Below are 17,194 nucleotides of genomic sequence, written 5' to 3'. Positions count from 1 at the left end.
TGTGGTCAGAAAAGATGCTTGATACGATTGCAATTTTTAAAATTTTCCGAGGCTTGATTTGTGACCCAAGATGTGATCTATCCTAGAGAATGTTCCATGTGCACTTGAGAAGAAAGTGTATTCTGCTGTTTTCTAATGGAATGTCCTATAAATATCAATTAAATCTGGTCTATTGTGTTATTTAAAGCTTGTGTTTCCTTATTAATTTTCTGTTTGGATGATCTGTCCATTGGTGTAAGTGAGGTGTTAAAGTCCCCCACTATTATTGTGTTACTGTCAATTTCCTCTTTTATAGCTGTTAGCATTTGCCTTACGTATTGAGGTGCTCCTATGTTGGGTGCATATATATTTATAGTTGTTATATCTTCTTCTTGGATTGATCCCTTGATCATTATGTAGTGTCCTTCCTTGTTTCTTGTAACATTATTTTAAAGTCTATTTTATCTGATATGAGTATTGCTACTACAGCTTTCTTTCGCTTTCCATTTGCATGGACTATCTTTTTCCATCCCCTCACTTTCAGTCTGTATGTGTCCCTAGGTCTGAAGTGGGTCTCTTGTAGACAGCATATATATGGGTCTTGATTTTGTATCCATTCAGTGAGCCTGTCTTTTGGTTGGAGCATTTAATCCATTCACATTTAAAATAATTATTGATATGTATGTTGCTATTACCATTTTCTTAATTGTTTTGGGTTTGTTTTTGTAGGTCCTTCTCTTCTCTTGTGTTTCCCACTTAGAGAAGTTCCTTTAGCATTTGTTTTAGAGCTGGTTTGGTGGTGCCGAATTCTCTTAGCTTTTGCTTGTCTGTAAAGGTTTTGATTTCTCCATCGGATCTGAATGAGATCCTTGCTGGGTAGAGTAATCTTGGTTGTAGGTTCTTCCCTTTCATCACTTTAAGTGTATCATGCCACTCCCTTCTGGCTTGTAGAGTTTCTGCTGAGAAATCATCTGTTAACCTTATGGGAGTTCCCTTGTATGTGATTTGTCGTTTTTCCCTTGTTGCTTTTAATAATTTTTCTTTGTCTTTAATTTTCGTCAATTTGATTACTCTGTGTCTCAGTGTGTTTCTCCTTGGGTTTATCCTGACTGGGACTCTGTGCTTTCTGGACTTGGGTGGCTATTTCCTTTCCCATGTTAGGGAAGTTCTCAACTATAATCTCTTCAGCTATCTTCTCTGGTCCTTTCTCTCTTTCTTCTCCTTCTGGGACCCCTATAATGCAAATGTTGGTGCATTTAATGTTGTCCCAGAGGTCTCTTAGGCTGTCTTCATTTCTTTTCACTCTTTTTTCTTTATTCTGTTCCGTGGCAGTGAATTCCACCATTCTGTCTTCCAGGTCACTTATCCGTTCTTCTGCCTCAGTTATTCTGCTATTGATTCCTTCTAGTGTATTTTTCATTTCAGTTATTGTATTGTTCATCTGTTTGTTCTTTAGTTCTTCTAGGTGTTTGTTCTTTAATTCTTCTAGGTGTTTGTTCTTTAATTCTTCTAGGTCTTTTTTAAACATTTCTTGCATCTTCTCAGTCTTTGCCTCCATTCTTTTTCCAAGGTTCTGGAGCATAGTCACTGCCATTATTCTGAATTCTTTTTCTGGAAGGTTGCCTATCTATCTCCACTTCTTTTAGTTGCTTTTCTGGGGTTTTATCTTGTTCCTTCATCTGGTACATAGTCCTCTGCCTTTTCATTTTGTCTGTCTTCCTGTTAATGTGGTTTTCGTTCTGCAGGCTGCAGAATTGTAGTTCTTGCTTCTGCTCTCTGCCCTCTAGTGGATGAGGCTAGCTTGCAGTAGAATTTTCATATGAAAATCTTGAACTAAGAAAGTAGTGGTAGCAAGGACAGGTGGAAAATGTTAGGAATATTATGGTCTAAAGATTTGGTGACTGATAACATGTGAAGTAAACAAGAAGAACTACATAGTGTCTCCACAGTTCCTGGAAGGTGGTTCTTACCATGATAGTGAATACTCCAGAAAAAGAAACAAGTTTGTAGGAAAAGATCATGGGTTCACTTTAGGAATCATAGAGTTTGCGGTATTTCTGGGACTGAAAGTAGATAAGTCTCAGTGGCGTGTATATATGTTTATATATATATGGGTTTAAAGATCAGGGTAGATGTTCAAAATGAGTATAAAGGTTGGAACTTAAATCGTAACATGGATGAGATCAGGCAAAAAGCATATTGAGCAAGTGGTGAAGAGTGCCAAGGACCAGAACCATGGAGAATCCAGCATTTAAACAAAGCAGAGAGAAAGTAAAGGGGAGGAGGGTGGAGTGGAAGTAGTGGGTGCAGGAAGGAGAGGCAGGCTAGACAGACAGAACTTGGAGATAATATTCTAAAGCATTTTCCTGACAGCATAGATTAGGCTATAAATTGCCTTCCGTGTCCATTTTTTACTCTTTCTTTTAGAAGGGGAACCCCAGGTTTTAACTGGGTGCATACATCGCAGCCTAGCTAGTCCTTGTATCTCAGTTTGCCTTGCAGTGGATATGACTTTGTGTCTAAGTTTGGGCTGATGGGATGTGCGCAAATGATGTGTGCCACTTCTAGATCATCACCTAAAATGTGAAGCCACTTGCTGGGGACTTTCACCCCCACATCCAGCAGGCTGGAAGCACATGTGAAGGTGAGCACATTTAGCAGTAGACTGTTTTCTGAGAGAGAAATAAATTAACTTAGTTTAATACATTGTGTCTTAGCCTCTCTTTGTTATAGCAGTTTAGTCAAACCATAACAAATAGGGTCAAAAGTTGTTGTTTGTAAATGAATGAACAGGACTGGGGAAAACTTGGGTGTGGATCTCCCGATTCTGTCACTTGGGAGAGTTGCACAGGGTTTTGATATTGGAACAATAGAAATAAAACTGATCATAGTTGTCTGCTAGGTGCCACAGTGAGCAGTGTTTACCCAGAAGTAATTTAAGCATTGTTTATATATTTTAACTGTAAAAGTCTATCAATATCCAGGACCAGATCGCTTTACTGGTGAGTTCTACCAAACATTTAATGAAGAATTAATACCATTCCTTCTCAAAGTCTTCCCCAAAACATCAGTACAGATGGGACCACTTCCAAACTCATTTTACAAGGCCAGCATTACCCCTATACCAAAACCAGACAAGGATGCCACAAGAAAATTGCAGACCAATATCCCTGATGAATATAGATGCAAAAGTCCTCAACAAAATGTTAGCAAATCAAGTTCAGCAATACATTAAAAGGATCATACTCCATGATCAACTGGGATTTATTCTGGGGACACAAGGATGATTCAGCATCTGCAGATCAATCAGTGTGAACACCACAATAACAAAATGAAGGATAAAAATCATATGATCATCTCAGTAGATGCAGAAAAAGCATCTGACATCATTTAATGTTCATTCATAATAAGAACACTCAACAAAGTGGATGTAGAGGTAACATGCCTCAGCATCATGAAGGCCATATTATGCCCACAAGCTGTACATCATAATCAACAGTGAAAAACTGAAATTTTTTCCTCTAACATAATGAACAAGATGAGGCTGCCCACTTTCACCACTTATTTAACATAGTACTGGAAGTCCCTAGCCAGAGCAGTTAGGCAAGAAAAGAAATAAAAGGCATCCAAGTTGGAAGGGAAGAAGTAAAGTGTTCTCTATTTGCAGATGACAGGATACTCCATATAGAAAACCCTCAAGACTCCACTAAAAAACTGTTACAACTGTTCAACTAATTCAGTAAACTTGCAGGATACAAAATCAATATACAAAAATCAGTTGTGTTTCTATATACTAATAACAAATTAGAAGAGAATTTTTTTTAATTCTGCTTAAAATTGCATCAAAAAGAATAAAATACCTAGAAAGAAATTTAACCAAGAAGGCAAAAGACTCTTATGCTGACAACTGTACAACATTGATGAAATATATTAAAGACACTAATAAATGGAAAGATATTCTGTGCTCATGGATTGGCAACATTAATATTGCTAAAATGTCCATACTGCCCAAAGCAAGCTTTAATGCAGTTTCCGTCAAAATTCCAATGGCATTTTTCACAGAACTAGATTAAACAATGCTAAAATTTTTTTGGAACCACAGCAGATCCTGAATAGCCAAAGGAATCCTGAGAAAAGAGAACAAAGCTAGCAGCATCACATTTCCTGATTCCAAATGATATTACAAATATGTAGGAATCAAAACAGTATAGTATTGACATGAAAACAGGTACATAGATCAATGGAACAGAATAGGGAATCCAGAAATAAACCCATACACACACACACACACACACACACACACACACACACACACACAGAGTCAATTAATTTACCACAAAGCAGCCAAGAATATATAATAGGGAAATAGTGTTGAGAAAAGTGGACAGGCACATGCAAAAGAATGAAACTGGACCACTATGTTACACCATACACAAAAATCAACTCAAAATGAATTAAAGACTTTAAAATAAGACCTGAAACCATGGAACTCCTAGAAAAAAACATAGATAGTAAGCTCTTTGACATTCGTCTTGGTGATGAGTTTTTGAATTTGACACTAAAGGCAAAGGAACCATCAACAAAATGAAAAGGCCACCTATAGAGTGGGAGAAAAATATTTGCAAATCATGTATCTGATAAGGGGATAATACCCAAAATATAAAATGAATTCATATAACTCAATAGAAAATAAAAAACTCAGTAGAAACAAAAAATCTGATTTTAAAATGGGCAGAGGATCTGAATAGACATTTATTTATACAAAGAAGATATACAGATGGCCAACAGATACATAAAAAGGTTCCTCAACATCACTAATCATCAGGCAAATACAAATCAAAACCACAATGAATTGTCACCTCTTACCTATTAGAATGGCTGCTATCAAAGATGTAAGAAATAGTAAGTGTTGGCAAGGATGTGGAATAAAGGGAACCCTTGTGCACTGTTGGCGGGGATGTAAATTGGTGCAGTCTCTGTGGAAGACAGTATGGAGTTCCTCAAGAAATTAAAAATAGGACTGCCATGTGATCCAGCAATTTTACTTCTGGGGGTTTATCTGAAGGAAACAAAAATCCTAACTCAAGAAGATATCTACACCTTGTGTTCATTGCAGCATTATTTACTGTAGCCAAGACAGGAAAATAACCTAAGTGTCTATCAACAGATGTATGGATAAAGAAAATGGGGTGTGGGTGTGTATATACACACACATATATGCACACAATGGATTATTATTCAGCCAATAAAAAAAGGAAACCCTGCCATTTGCCACAACATGGATGACCTTGAGGGCATTATGTTAAGTGAGATAAAGCAGAGAAAGACAAATACTGTATTATCTCACTTATATGAAGAGTCTCAAAATTCACAGGTAACAGAAAACAGGGGGGCGAGGAATGGGTAAAGGTGGTCAAAAGGTAGAAACTTCCATTTATCAGATAAGTAAGTCCTGGGGATATAATGTACAGTATGGTGACTAGAGGGGGAAAAAAGTCAACTAATAAACAACAGTTTTTACAGAACCGAATATAAAAGTTAATCTTGACAAAATAGAAAAGCTGGCAATTTAAGAGGTAGAGGGAGTAATGGGAAGGTAGAGAAAGTATCTTATAAAGTAGAGGAATAAGATACTGTCAAAATTGATGGAACAAGAAACAGGTTTTAAATACAAAAAAATTTACAAAGAAACAAACTGCTATTTGAAGTATAAGACATTGGGAGGATGTGGGGAAGGGACGTGCTCCCTGCTAGAGCAGCATCCATGCAGCAGGGAGTCAGAAGGTAATCTCTGAAGTTAATAACTCAAATAGTGGCATGAGTATAATACTTAGAGCCATGGAAATAATCACTAGAACTAATAACTACTGAAAATGGTTTCCTCAGGAAAGGGGTGAGGCCAGATATACTTAAGTTCTCCAATAACTGCATCAAGTATCAAAAAATCATTTCCTTTTAATATCCTTTTCCATGTTGACAAAATTGGTTTATCTTTTTTAGAAGAACTGGTTTGAGTTCATTAAATTTATTCCTAACATTTTATTCTTTTTGATGCTGTTATCAATGGAATTCTTTTCTTGGCTTTATTTTTAAATTTTGAATATTAAGCCTTTTATTATTATGAAATGTCCCTCTTTGTCTCTAGTAATATTTCTTTATCTTAAAGTTTATTTTATCTGATACACTCTATTTCTCTTATGGTTACTCATTTATTTTTAAAAGAGATACATACACATACGTATCTAGAACAAGAGAATATAGATAGAAACACTAAAATGTTAACATTAGTTGTATTTGGCTTATAGAATTATGAGTTTTACAGGGAGTTTTTTGGTGTGTATTCTGAGTTCTGTGATTAGTTTGTATTACAATTAGAAAAAAATGATTTATATAAAATTTTTAATACTTTTATCAGATTTGGGGCGGTGCAAATAGCAGAAGTTGACTCTAACAAGTAGAAAAGGAGTTTTTGAAGATGTTGGACTAGTCATAGAATCAATAGGAAAGCTGGGGGACCAGGCTCAGAAGAGGCCAGAGCTATGGTAGCTGTAAGACTCTAGATAGCAGGAACTTCTCAACTGTCTCTTCTGGGTGAGAACACAAATAAATGAGCTCTGACTTCTTGTTGTCTTTCTTTTGTTCTCGCTAATCAAGATTCAAAATCCAGAAGTGAGTGTCCTGCTTTGATGCCTGGCAAGGAAAGTACATGGCACCTTAAGTTACAGTTCTAGGAGTCCACACAATGGGGACAAATGATTCCCCAGAAGGAGATTAGGGTGCTGTTATCAAAAGAAGGGAAGTCTGGCAGCTAAAAAGCAACAGATATTCACTATGATATTTAACTTTTTGTTAATGCAGAATTACAGTTTACAATGCTAGTCATAAAAACAGTTATCAATATTGAATAAGAAATAATTTGTTTTGCTAAAAATAGAATTACCATATGATCCAGCAGTCCCACTCCTGGGCATATATCCAGACAAAACTATAATTCAAAAACTACATGCACCCCTATGCTCATAGCAGCCCTGTTCACAAGAGCCAAGACATGGAAACAACCTAAATGTCCATCAACAGATGAATGAATAAAGATGTACCTATGTACAATGAAATACTACTTGGCCATAAAAAAGAACGAAATAATGCCATTTGCAGCAACATGGATGGACCTAGAGATTTTCTGACTTACTTCACTTAGTATGATAGAGAAGGACAAGTAGCATATGATTTATATGTGGAATCTAAAATATACAAATGAACCTATCTATGAAACAGAATCAGGGACATAGAGAATAGACTGGTGGTTGCCCTGGGGCAGGGGTGGGGGGAGGGGCAGTGGGACAGGGTAGGAGTGGGAATGTGGGATTAGCAGATGTAAACTACTATGTATAGAATGGGTAAACAACAAGGTCCTACTGTATAGCACAGGGAACTATATTCAATATCCTGTGATAAACCGTAATGGAAAAGAATATGGAAAAGAATATATACTGTATATATATATATAGCTGAGTCACTTTTGCTGTACAGCAGTAATTAACACAACATTGTAATTCAATAAAAAATAAATTTTAAAATTTGTTTTGGATACAATGGTCCCAATTATTGTCACTTAACCTATGTTGGAGTACTCACCACACTGAAGTTCTCACTCACAGATTTCTCTCTCACTTAACTGCAAGTTCCATGTGTTCCATAATGCAGGTAAATTCAATTAGAAAAAGAGAAAACAGACTTTTGTAGTCATATTGAGGAGAACTTTGTGATAATTCAACACTTGCTAGAATGTCTGTCATCTCCTTCCTGGTTTACCTAATCAACTTGTACTTACTCAAGGCTCAGCTCAAGCATTACCTCATCCAGAAGGACTTGCTTACACTCTCCTAACCACATCCCATTATGGTTTACAGACCACTCATCACTGTGCATTATGCTATTGTTCTCATCCCACTGTGTCATACTGGTTGATTTGTCTGTCTCTCACACCAGCCAAACTGGCAGGCTCTATCTTGTTTTACTTTGATTCTCCAGCCCCTTACACACAGTGTCTATGCATCAAACATTCAGTAAATATTTGTTGAATGAGTGAATGGATTTGCCAGCAGAAAGGAGGTAAGGCATTCCATAGTCCAGCAAGTGTAAAGTCATGGCACCTGGTACATTGAAGAATGGTGACATTACAGAGGATTAGAGTATTGAAAGATTAATGGGAAAAGAGACTGGTGAATTTGACTAGAGTTTGTCTCTACAGGACCATGTATGCCAAGCTTAGACAATTCCGTTGGCCTCAGGAACAGACGAATGAGTGAGACTTGGCAGTGGGAGGAGGACAGGACACAAGAGGTTATTTGGTGAATAAATACAGGTTGGGCTGGAGCTCGCAGAGAACCCTTCCAGGGTGGAGTGGAAGTTAGAGAGGTCCAGACTTGGTTTGGGAGCAAATTCACCCACCATGCACTAGGTACTTTTTTAGATACTTGGGACACAATAGTAGATAATATGAACAAGATTTCTACTCCCATTGAGTTTTTACTCTAATAAGGGAAAACAGATAAAAACAATAGACACAAAGATATGTGTACACATTCTCAAAAACTAAAGTGCCATGTTGCAAGTAAAATGTTCCATGACAGCACTCTCTGCATGAAGCATTGAGAGCAAGCTGGAGAGAATTTCCCTAGAGTACAGCAGGGAGCCTCCTTTCCTAGCCCACATCCTAGCCATTTACTGCTACGTTTTTGTAAGTATAATGACCAATACTGTACGTGTTCTTTAGGAATTTGTCTAAAATAAAAGGTTTGTAAGTTCTAGATTTTACAAATATGTGTGTATTACTTATGCACTCTCCAAAACGTGTTGCAAAGAAGAAAAAAAGATAATTTTGTCACAGTAATACTTTCTTCTTTAGCAAAAGTGATTTCCTTCCCAACCCTCCCTGTTTTATACTACATAGGGATCTTTTTTTAAAGCCTAATTGAGTAAATATATGATAGTATAAATAGAAGTCAGTCATTGCCTACGTTATTGGCAAGTTGTGTTTCTAGTTTACATTTCTAGTGCCTGAAAAATAATCTGGTGTTTTTACAGCTTAATCTCTAACCTTGCCAGCTGTTCGGGGCTTTTCCTTCAATAGAATGGACTCCGGTAGTAAAGGAGTTTTGCCTTTGCCAAGCGACCTGGCTTTCATTCTCTTCTCCTGGTTGTGGGCCTCGTTTAATGATAAAGGCTCTTTCCTCTTTTCCAGGGTGCTGATAAGACTGTGAAAGGTCCAGATGGACTGACTGCCTTTGAAGCCACTGACAACCAGGCAATCAAAGCCCTTCTTCAGTGATGGACGGATGGGCTAACAGCTCTGGAAGAATGACTCTCCTGTGGCCTCACACTGCTGCCTGTCTGTCTGTCACTCTCTATCTGCCAGCTTCTTCAGCTAAAATACTTCTAGAGGGGTGAGGGGAGAGAGAAATTCGTAACAAATCAGACTACCAGAAAAAAACAATGATTGGGAGGAGAGGAGAAAAACAAGATCAGGCTTTTACTAGGATTCCTGATCAGGTCAGCCTCTTTTCCATTTCCAGTAAAAAAAAAAAAAACAACACAGCTTATACCCATGGGAGAGCAAAGACAAAATATACCATTAACGTTTGACCTTTTCAGCTCCCTAGCTAATTTATTAATTAGATTGCGTTGAGGGTCTGACTATACCAAGGCCAACTATACATTTGGTAGCCCCATCTGTGCGAGCAGTACTGGCTGCTGTGACGTAACTTAGGGTGCTGAGATAAGCAATTAGCTCTAGCCTTCTGCCTTAAGATTCACTCTAGTGGGGATCTCCCGGCATAGTTAAGAGCGCTGCCTGTGGTTGGTGACCAAATCTTCCCTCGGTGACTTCCAGCTTTTTGTGAAAGCTCAGTTAAGGCGAGGAGGGACACACTCCTAAGCTGCTGGCGGCTGAGCTTTGGATTTCCTCTCCCCCTTCTCATGGATTTCATGTATCTTTAGATAAAACTGACTAGTTTTATTTATAAAATCTCAAAATTTTGGAAGTCTAAAGGAGAAATCATTCCAGTATGCATATTTTTTTTTCCTCTAGATTCAGACATTTATAGAACATTGAAAACACTTTCAAACTCCTGCTGGTAGTAAAAGGGGATTTAAAAATAGAATCATAGCCATAAGCCTGTTAGTATCATAAAGAGAGAACAGTTGTCTTAGTACCTATGGATTTTCTTCATTTGCTATTTGAATGGATTGGCCTCAGTTATGTTTGGAGAATCAAGGAACATTCTTTGGAATGCCTCTCTCAGACCCATCTTGGATGCTGATTACTTATTGCACCAAAGCTATCACTGGGGTGAGATTTACTGTTTGGACAAATTTAACCCCATCCCTTAAAAATACGCGTGTTACCAAGTTTCCCTGAGGTGTTGATAGGCTTCTGCTGAATGTATGCCAACCCACCTGCATAATATATATTTTTTTCTTTCTATATTATGCATTGCATAAAATGTGAGAACTTCAAATTGTATTGTGTTCTTAAAATACAGTGCCCTAAAATGGTGTTCTTAGGATCTGCAGAAAATATTTAGATACATTTTCTAATGTTTATTTCATGAGCAGTACAGCTAATTAAAACATATACCCTTAAATTTGCTGTCCTGCATATAAAATATTAAGATTCCTTTGACTTGCCATCCATATAAGCTTACTAAAAATATAAGGGTTTTTCCTTAGCCATGTCATGCAATAATTGAATGTACCTCAAATTTTTAAAAGGGGGGAGGGTGGGTGAGGGACTTGTATTCAGATTGTGGATAACAAAGAATTAATGATGTTTTTAAAGGCAATGTAGCATTCTGCAGCAGGGTTAAACTAGTACCAAGAACAGTCAGCCTGGCCAACAAGTCTTATTGACCACTTGCTGATTGGTTGGTTGGTGTGTGGGTTTGTGTGTGTATTTTTCCCCATGAACCCTTTTTTTAATCCTGTGGCTTTTTCACTTAAAACTAGCCTAACCCTGTAATTTTCCTGCATCCAAGAAAACAATCACAAAATGCTGGTTTAAATACTTTGATACATTTGGCTAATTCTGCTGTCTTAATGCAGCCTATTAGAGTTGGATTAAAAGTCAGTAATCAGTACTTCATAACATCACTGAACTGAAACACAGAGCTATCCTCACTGAAGATGGAGGGCACTCTATCAGACTGTAACTGTCAGCGTAGTGACAAGCTGTTTTGATATCTCTGTTTCCACTTCTTGGCATACTGCTGTTTAAAAGGCTTGGATTTTACTCTCTACGCAGTTTTACCTTTACTCTCCAAGTGTTTTTTGTAGTTGGCTGCTGCAGAGAGTGCATTGTCCTGTCATTCCTAAACCTGGTCTGCTTTCACAGTCACCTGGTCTAGAGACCATGTGATTCTTTGTACAGTTTATCCTCATGTTCCTTGTAATGCAGTAGAGGCTACTTTGCCTTCCCTCTTCTTTCTCAGCCATTTTGTAAACCCCATAATTATGAAGCAGTTGCTTGAGAAAATAACAGATAAACAGAATAGACTGACCAAGATGGTTTAGTTTCTTTTTTTTAACTAGGTTATTTATAATGTACTTCTGAACCACTTGGCAGAGAAATTCACAACACAATGTTCATATTTTGACTAAAGGAAGCTAAAACCTTGTCTGCTTTTTGGTACTACATGCATTAGTAAAAGGTTAAGTAAGTTTTGTTCTCCACTGAAGTAATATTTAACATCTCAGAAAAAACCTTGCATGTTCTGTAGTTTTGTATTAAGTCAGTCATATTGTATGCACTGTATCAAGTGAAAACAGGTGGTTTACCTGTCTACATTAGTATACTAACAGATTCCCCCTTGCAGCTTCAGACTGGTATCTGTAGACTTACAGTTGAGCTATGGCACCAGAATCGATGCAGTAGTTCACAGCTCACCTTCTAAACCCAGTGGGGCATGAAGGAGAGGTAGGTGGGTGCAGTGAGTGGAAGCTGCCAGCAAGTAGGCCCTTCATTCATTGATTTCTTTCCCCCAAATAATGGATTTCAAATCTATATGTACTTATTTGATTTTTTTTTCCTAAATCTTCAACTGAGCTGCTGTTTTCTTCCATGCAATACTGTATACTCGATTGTGTATAGAAGCTGGTGAGAGTGCCCTCCTGCATAAGTAACTGCAGTGTTTTGCATGCAAATTTTAAAAAATTTAAATTGTCCTGATTCTATTTTGTAAATGGAGAAACAATCATATCTTTCTAAGCAGCAATGGAGGAAGACTAGTGCTTTGTGCATTTTGATATATTTGAGTTCATTTTTTCCACAATGTAATGCGTTTGACACAATTGGGTTTCTCATATTATCCTAGTTCATGTACATCAGAATGCTAAATAATATTGTGTTGAAGTTTTGTGTTGCAAGAACAAATGGAATAAACTTGAATTGTGCTACAGCCAACGTGTCAGCGTTTCCCTCACTCCGTTACTTTTGCCTTCCTCCTCCAGTCTTCTCTACCACTGTATCGGTGCTTTGACTCAAACTTTTAATTAATCTGAATTTTCCCCCTCTATCCCACTTCTGGAAAAAAATAAGTGGAAAGAAAATAGGACATAGGAAAGATTCAATAGAAATAAACGATATTACTTATCTCATCTAGAAGTTTTGCTCTTCTCGCAGTTCCCTGATACAAATTGTTTGCCTGTAATAAATGTTGAGTAGTTACTAGGAGCAAGCTGTAGCTAGGAAATGCTAGAGTGTCAGGATCTTAATAGGTGTTAAAGAAAACAGGGTCACAGTAAACCTCTTTAATCCTTTCATATGCTCATTTAAGCTAACGCAGAACTTTCATATAGCATGGTATATCAGACTGTTAAGATTTTTTTTTCCTCTTCCTGTTAAGACCAGTGATTCTCAAAATGTGGTCTCTAGACGAGCAACCATGACCAGGGAACTTGATAGAAATGCCCAGCCTGGGCCAGGCCCAGCAATCCTTGGTGTAATAAGGCCTCCAGGTGATTCTGATGCACACAAATTTGTACGAGACAATTAAGAGAAAAAGAAATAGTCAAAAAGCTTCTAAACAGGATGTCATCAAGGGTGGCTTTCTAGAGAGTAAATGGAAGCTGTAACACATGAGACAGCAAAACTCTGGACACCCAAGAAAATCTTAAGATGAGCTTCAAATCTACGTTCTGGGCAAAAGAAGTCGGGTTAAGATATAACAGTGGCTCCAAAAATGTAACACTGGTAAGAATGACCCTTCATTATTAGGGATTTTTCCCTGAAGGATGTCCCATCAATTGCCATGGACAGTATTTCCATAGTCCCCAGCTATGGGGTTACAGTCCCCATAGCTGAATGGCTGAGGCTTGAGCCTTGCCCAAGTCCTTGGAGTTCCAAAGTGGAGTGAGGGGAGCATGCAAGGACGCTGGGGAGATAATGTCATGAATCTCCTTAGTTCATGCTGAGCACATTGTGGGTCACTGGCAGGGCTCTAATCACTTAGCTGTGCCCCTGTCGGCTTCTGCCTAGCTAGTGCTACAGCAGGAAAGCCCTTTGGGAGACCAGTGGCTGCTTTCACCTCTGCTTCCCTGGGCTGGCATTAGTGCCTTGACCATGGATTCTCCACTGCAGTGGGTGCACCACGGGCTCAGAAACAGCCACCTTTGTGCCAGCGAACCATTTCCTGTTTTAAATGTACCATCTTCCCCAGACACTAACCGGGTCATCACACATCAGCCATAGGATATCTTTCTTCAAGGCTTTTACTTCATTGAAATATAATTATTAAAATATAATTTTACTTCATTGAAATAAAATTTATCAGCAGCTTTAATGGCACCTGATACATGGCAGACATTCACTGTATTTGTCCTGAACTAATGTCAAACCATTATACAGTCAACTGCGAGGTAAGCTTTGTTTTAGTAAATCCTGGCTAAAGGATTACTGGCTTTTGGGACCATGGGGCTACACCTAAGTGTCACTGTACTTAAATATTGGCCAAGCAGCCTCAAAAGTACTACTGAAATTGCAAACCCAAATCAATGAAGTAGAGACAAATATCACAGTCACAAAGATTCACTGAGGAAACGCTGACCATGGGGTCAAATGCAGGTCACTGAGCTATTTGTGGCATATACTAAAGCACAGCTGTAAATAGAGTAGCAACACAAAGGACTGTCTGGTCACCCCAGCAACTTCTATGCATTCAGCAGCTGCAGCAGCAAGGGTAGTCTTATTCACACCATTTGGATAGAAGGATGGGTCACATGTCTGGCAACATTGACAAGCCACAGCATCTTATCACACAAAGGAAAATAATGCATAGACAATTCCTAGCAACTGGATGCTGATATTGAAGATACTACTAGATAATTTTTTTTTTTTTTAAGAAATTGTTTTACTGAAGTTTTACTAACAAATCTGAGAATGTATCTGTATATCCTTCTCCGGATATCTAGTAATGTCCCATGTGTTTATGCACATCCCCTATGGCAGGCCACCAAGTCTAGCTATGTGCCACGGCTGGTGATTTGCTAGTCAAATTTCAGTAGGCTTGAAAGTACTCAGATCTAAGTTAATTTATATTAATTTTACTACTAAAATTTTTTTAGCTATTGTATTACAGCTAGTTGTGCTCAGAACTTTTTACCACATTACATTATTCAATTTTCACAATAATCGTATGTTAAAAAAAAAAAAAAAAAACAGACTAAGGTTAAAAAACTTGCTGTAGGGCTTCCCTGGTGGCACAGTGGTTGAGAGGCCGCCTGCCGATGCAGGGGACACGGGTTCGTGCCCCGGTCCGGGAAGATCCCACATGCTGTGAAGTGGCTGGGCCCGTGAACTATGGCCGCTGAGCCTGCGCGTCCGGAGCCTGTGCTCCGCAACGGGAGAGGCCATAACAGTGAGAGGCCCGCGTACCGCAAAAAAAAAAAAAACTTGCAGTAAACAGCTCATGAACGGTACAATTTAGTTCTGTCCGATTTTAGAGCCCACATTCCTACAAATTAAATGAAGAGTAAAAGCTGTTCTCACCTATATATCCAAAACCAATGCTCATACCTACTCCCTTGCAGAAAGCTCAGAGAGGCTCTGCAGCCCTGGTGCCCCCTTTTTTTTTTCCTCTTAGTAATAGATCTCCAGAACTTATTTTGCATAACTGAAACTCAGTAACCTTTAACCAACACCTCCCTGTTCCCCTCCCCCAGCCCTTGGCAATCCCCATTCTGTCTCTGCTTCTATGAGTTTGACTATTCTAGGTTCCACACATAACTTCTTTTTCTGGCTTATTTCACTTAGCATAATGCCCTCAAGGTCCATCTATGTTGTTGCAAATGGCAGAATTCCCTTCTTTTTCCAAGACTAAATAATATTACACCTTATGTACATACCACATTTTCTTTATCCATTTGTATATCAACGGACATTTGTTTCCATGCCTTGGTGATCATGAATAATGCTGCAAGGAACATGGGAGTGCGTTCAACTATCAACTATCTCTGAGATCTAGATTTCACTTCTGTTGGCTATATACCCAGAAAAGGGATCACTGGATCAAATGGTAATTCTATTTTTAATATTTTGAGGAACCTCTATATTGTTTTCCATAGTAGCTGCACCAATTTACATTCCCACAAAGTACAAGTGTTCCCTTTTCTCCACATCCTTGCCAACATTTGTCCTTTGTGAATTTTTGTTTTGATAATAGCCATCCTAACAGGCATGAGGTGGTATCTCATGCTTTTGATTTGCATTTCCTTGATGATTAGTGACATTGAGCTCCTTTTCATACATCTGTTGGCCATTTGTATGTCTTATTTGGAGAAACATCTATTCAGGTCCTTTGCCCATCTTTTAATCAAGTTATTTGGGGACTTTTTTTGCTATTGAGTTATAGGTGTTCCTTATATATTTGAATATTAACCCCTTGTCAGATATATGGTCTGCAAATATTTTCTCCTATTGCGTAGGTTGCCTTTTCATTTTGTTGATGGTTTCTTTTGCTGTGCAGAAGCTTTTTAGTTTGGTGTAGTCCCACTTGCCTTGTTTTGCTTTTGTTGCCTGTGCTTTTGATGCCATATCAAAGAAATCATTGGACAGTTCAATGTCAGAAGCTTTTTCCCTAAGTTTTCTAAGAGTCTTATTGTTTCAGGGTTTGTGTTTAAGTCTTTAATCCATTTTGAGTTGATTTTTGTATATGGTGTGAGATAAGAATCCAATTTTATTCTTTTACATGTGGATATCCAGTTTTCCCAACACCATTTATTGAAGAGACTATCTTTTCCCCATTGAGTCTTCTTGGCTCCCTTGTCAAATGTTAGGTGACCATACGTATATGCCAGGGTTTATTTCTGGTCTCTTTTATTCTGTTTCATAGTCTGTTTTTATGCTAGTACTATACTGTTTTTGATTACAGTAGCTTTGTAATACATTTTAAAATGAGGGAGCATTTCAGCTTTGTTCTTCTTGCTCAGAATTGTTTTGGCTATTCAGGGTCTTTTATGGTTCCAAATGAATTTTTAAGATTGTTTTTCTATTCCTGTAAAAATGTCGTTGGGATTTTGGTAAGGATTACACTGAATCTATAGATCACTTTGGTAAATACAGACATTTTAACAATATTAATTCTTCCTATCCATGAACACGGGACATCATTCCATCTGTCTTTATTTCTTTTGTCAGTGTTTTGTAGGTTTTAGTGTACAAGTCTATCACCATTTTGGTTAATTTTATTCCTAAGTATTATATTCTTTTTTTACACTATTGTAAATGGAATTTTCTTAATTTCCTTTTGGTTTGTTTGTTTGTGGCCGCCCATGTGGTTTGTTGGATCCTAGTTCCCTGCCTTGGGATTGAACCTGGGCCTTCAGCAGTGAGAGTGCAGATTCCTAACCCCCGGACCGCCATGGAATTCCCCTTAATTTCCTTTTTTGGATAGTTGTTTGTGTATAGAAATGCAGCTAGTTTTTGTAGGTTGATTTTCGTGTCCTTTGACTTTACTGAAATTGCCTATTAGTTCTAACAAATTAAGTTCTTGAAATTAAACTGTAACACTATGAACCTGGAAACCCTATCATATACCCAGGCTTATCAAAAATTATTATTTAAGGGAGTTAGATCACCATTTTAACTGATCATCTATTGTGGTCTGGGCATCATGCTAAGTATTTCATGTGAACTGACTCATTTAAGCTTCATAAAAACCCT

General features: G+C 37.9%; 1 protein-coding gene across 1 annotated transcript in view; it reads left to right on the top strand.

Moving 5' to 3' along the window:
* MTPN (myotrophin) overlaps positions 1-9,572 on the top strand; it is a 60,343-nt gene extending 50,771 nt beyond the window's left edge. The window contains exon 4 of the mRNA XM_079711672.1: positions 9,224-9,572. Coding sequence (XP_079567798.1) covers positions 9,224-9,310 — 87 coding nt within the window. The 3' untranslated portion in view covers positions 9,311-9,572. The remainder of the gene's footprint in view (positions 1-9,223) is intronic.
* The last annotated feature ends 7,622 nt before the right edge of the window (positions 9,573-17,194 follow it).

Source organism: Hyperoodon ampullatus (assembly GCF_949752795.1).
Source record: "Hyperoodon ampullatus genome assembly, chromosome: 9".
Taxonomy (NCBI): domain Eukaryota; kingdom Metazoa; phylum Chordata; class Mammalia; order Artiodactyla; family Ziphiidae; genus Hyperoodon; species Hyperoodon ampullatus.
Note: the sequence above shows the minus strand (reverse complement) of the source record. Positions and strands in the feature narration are given on the sequence as shown.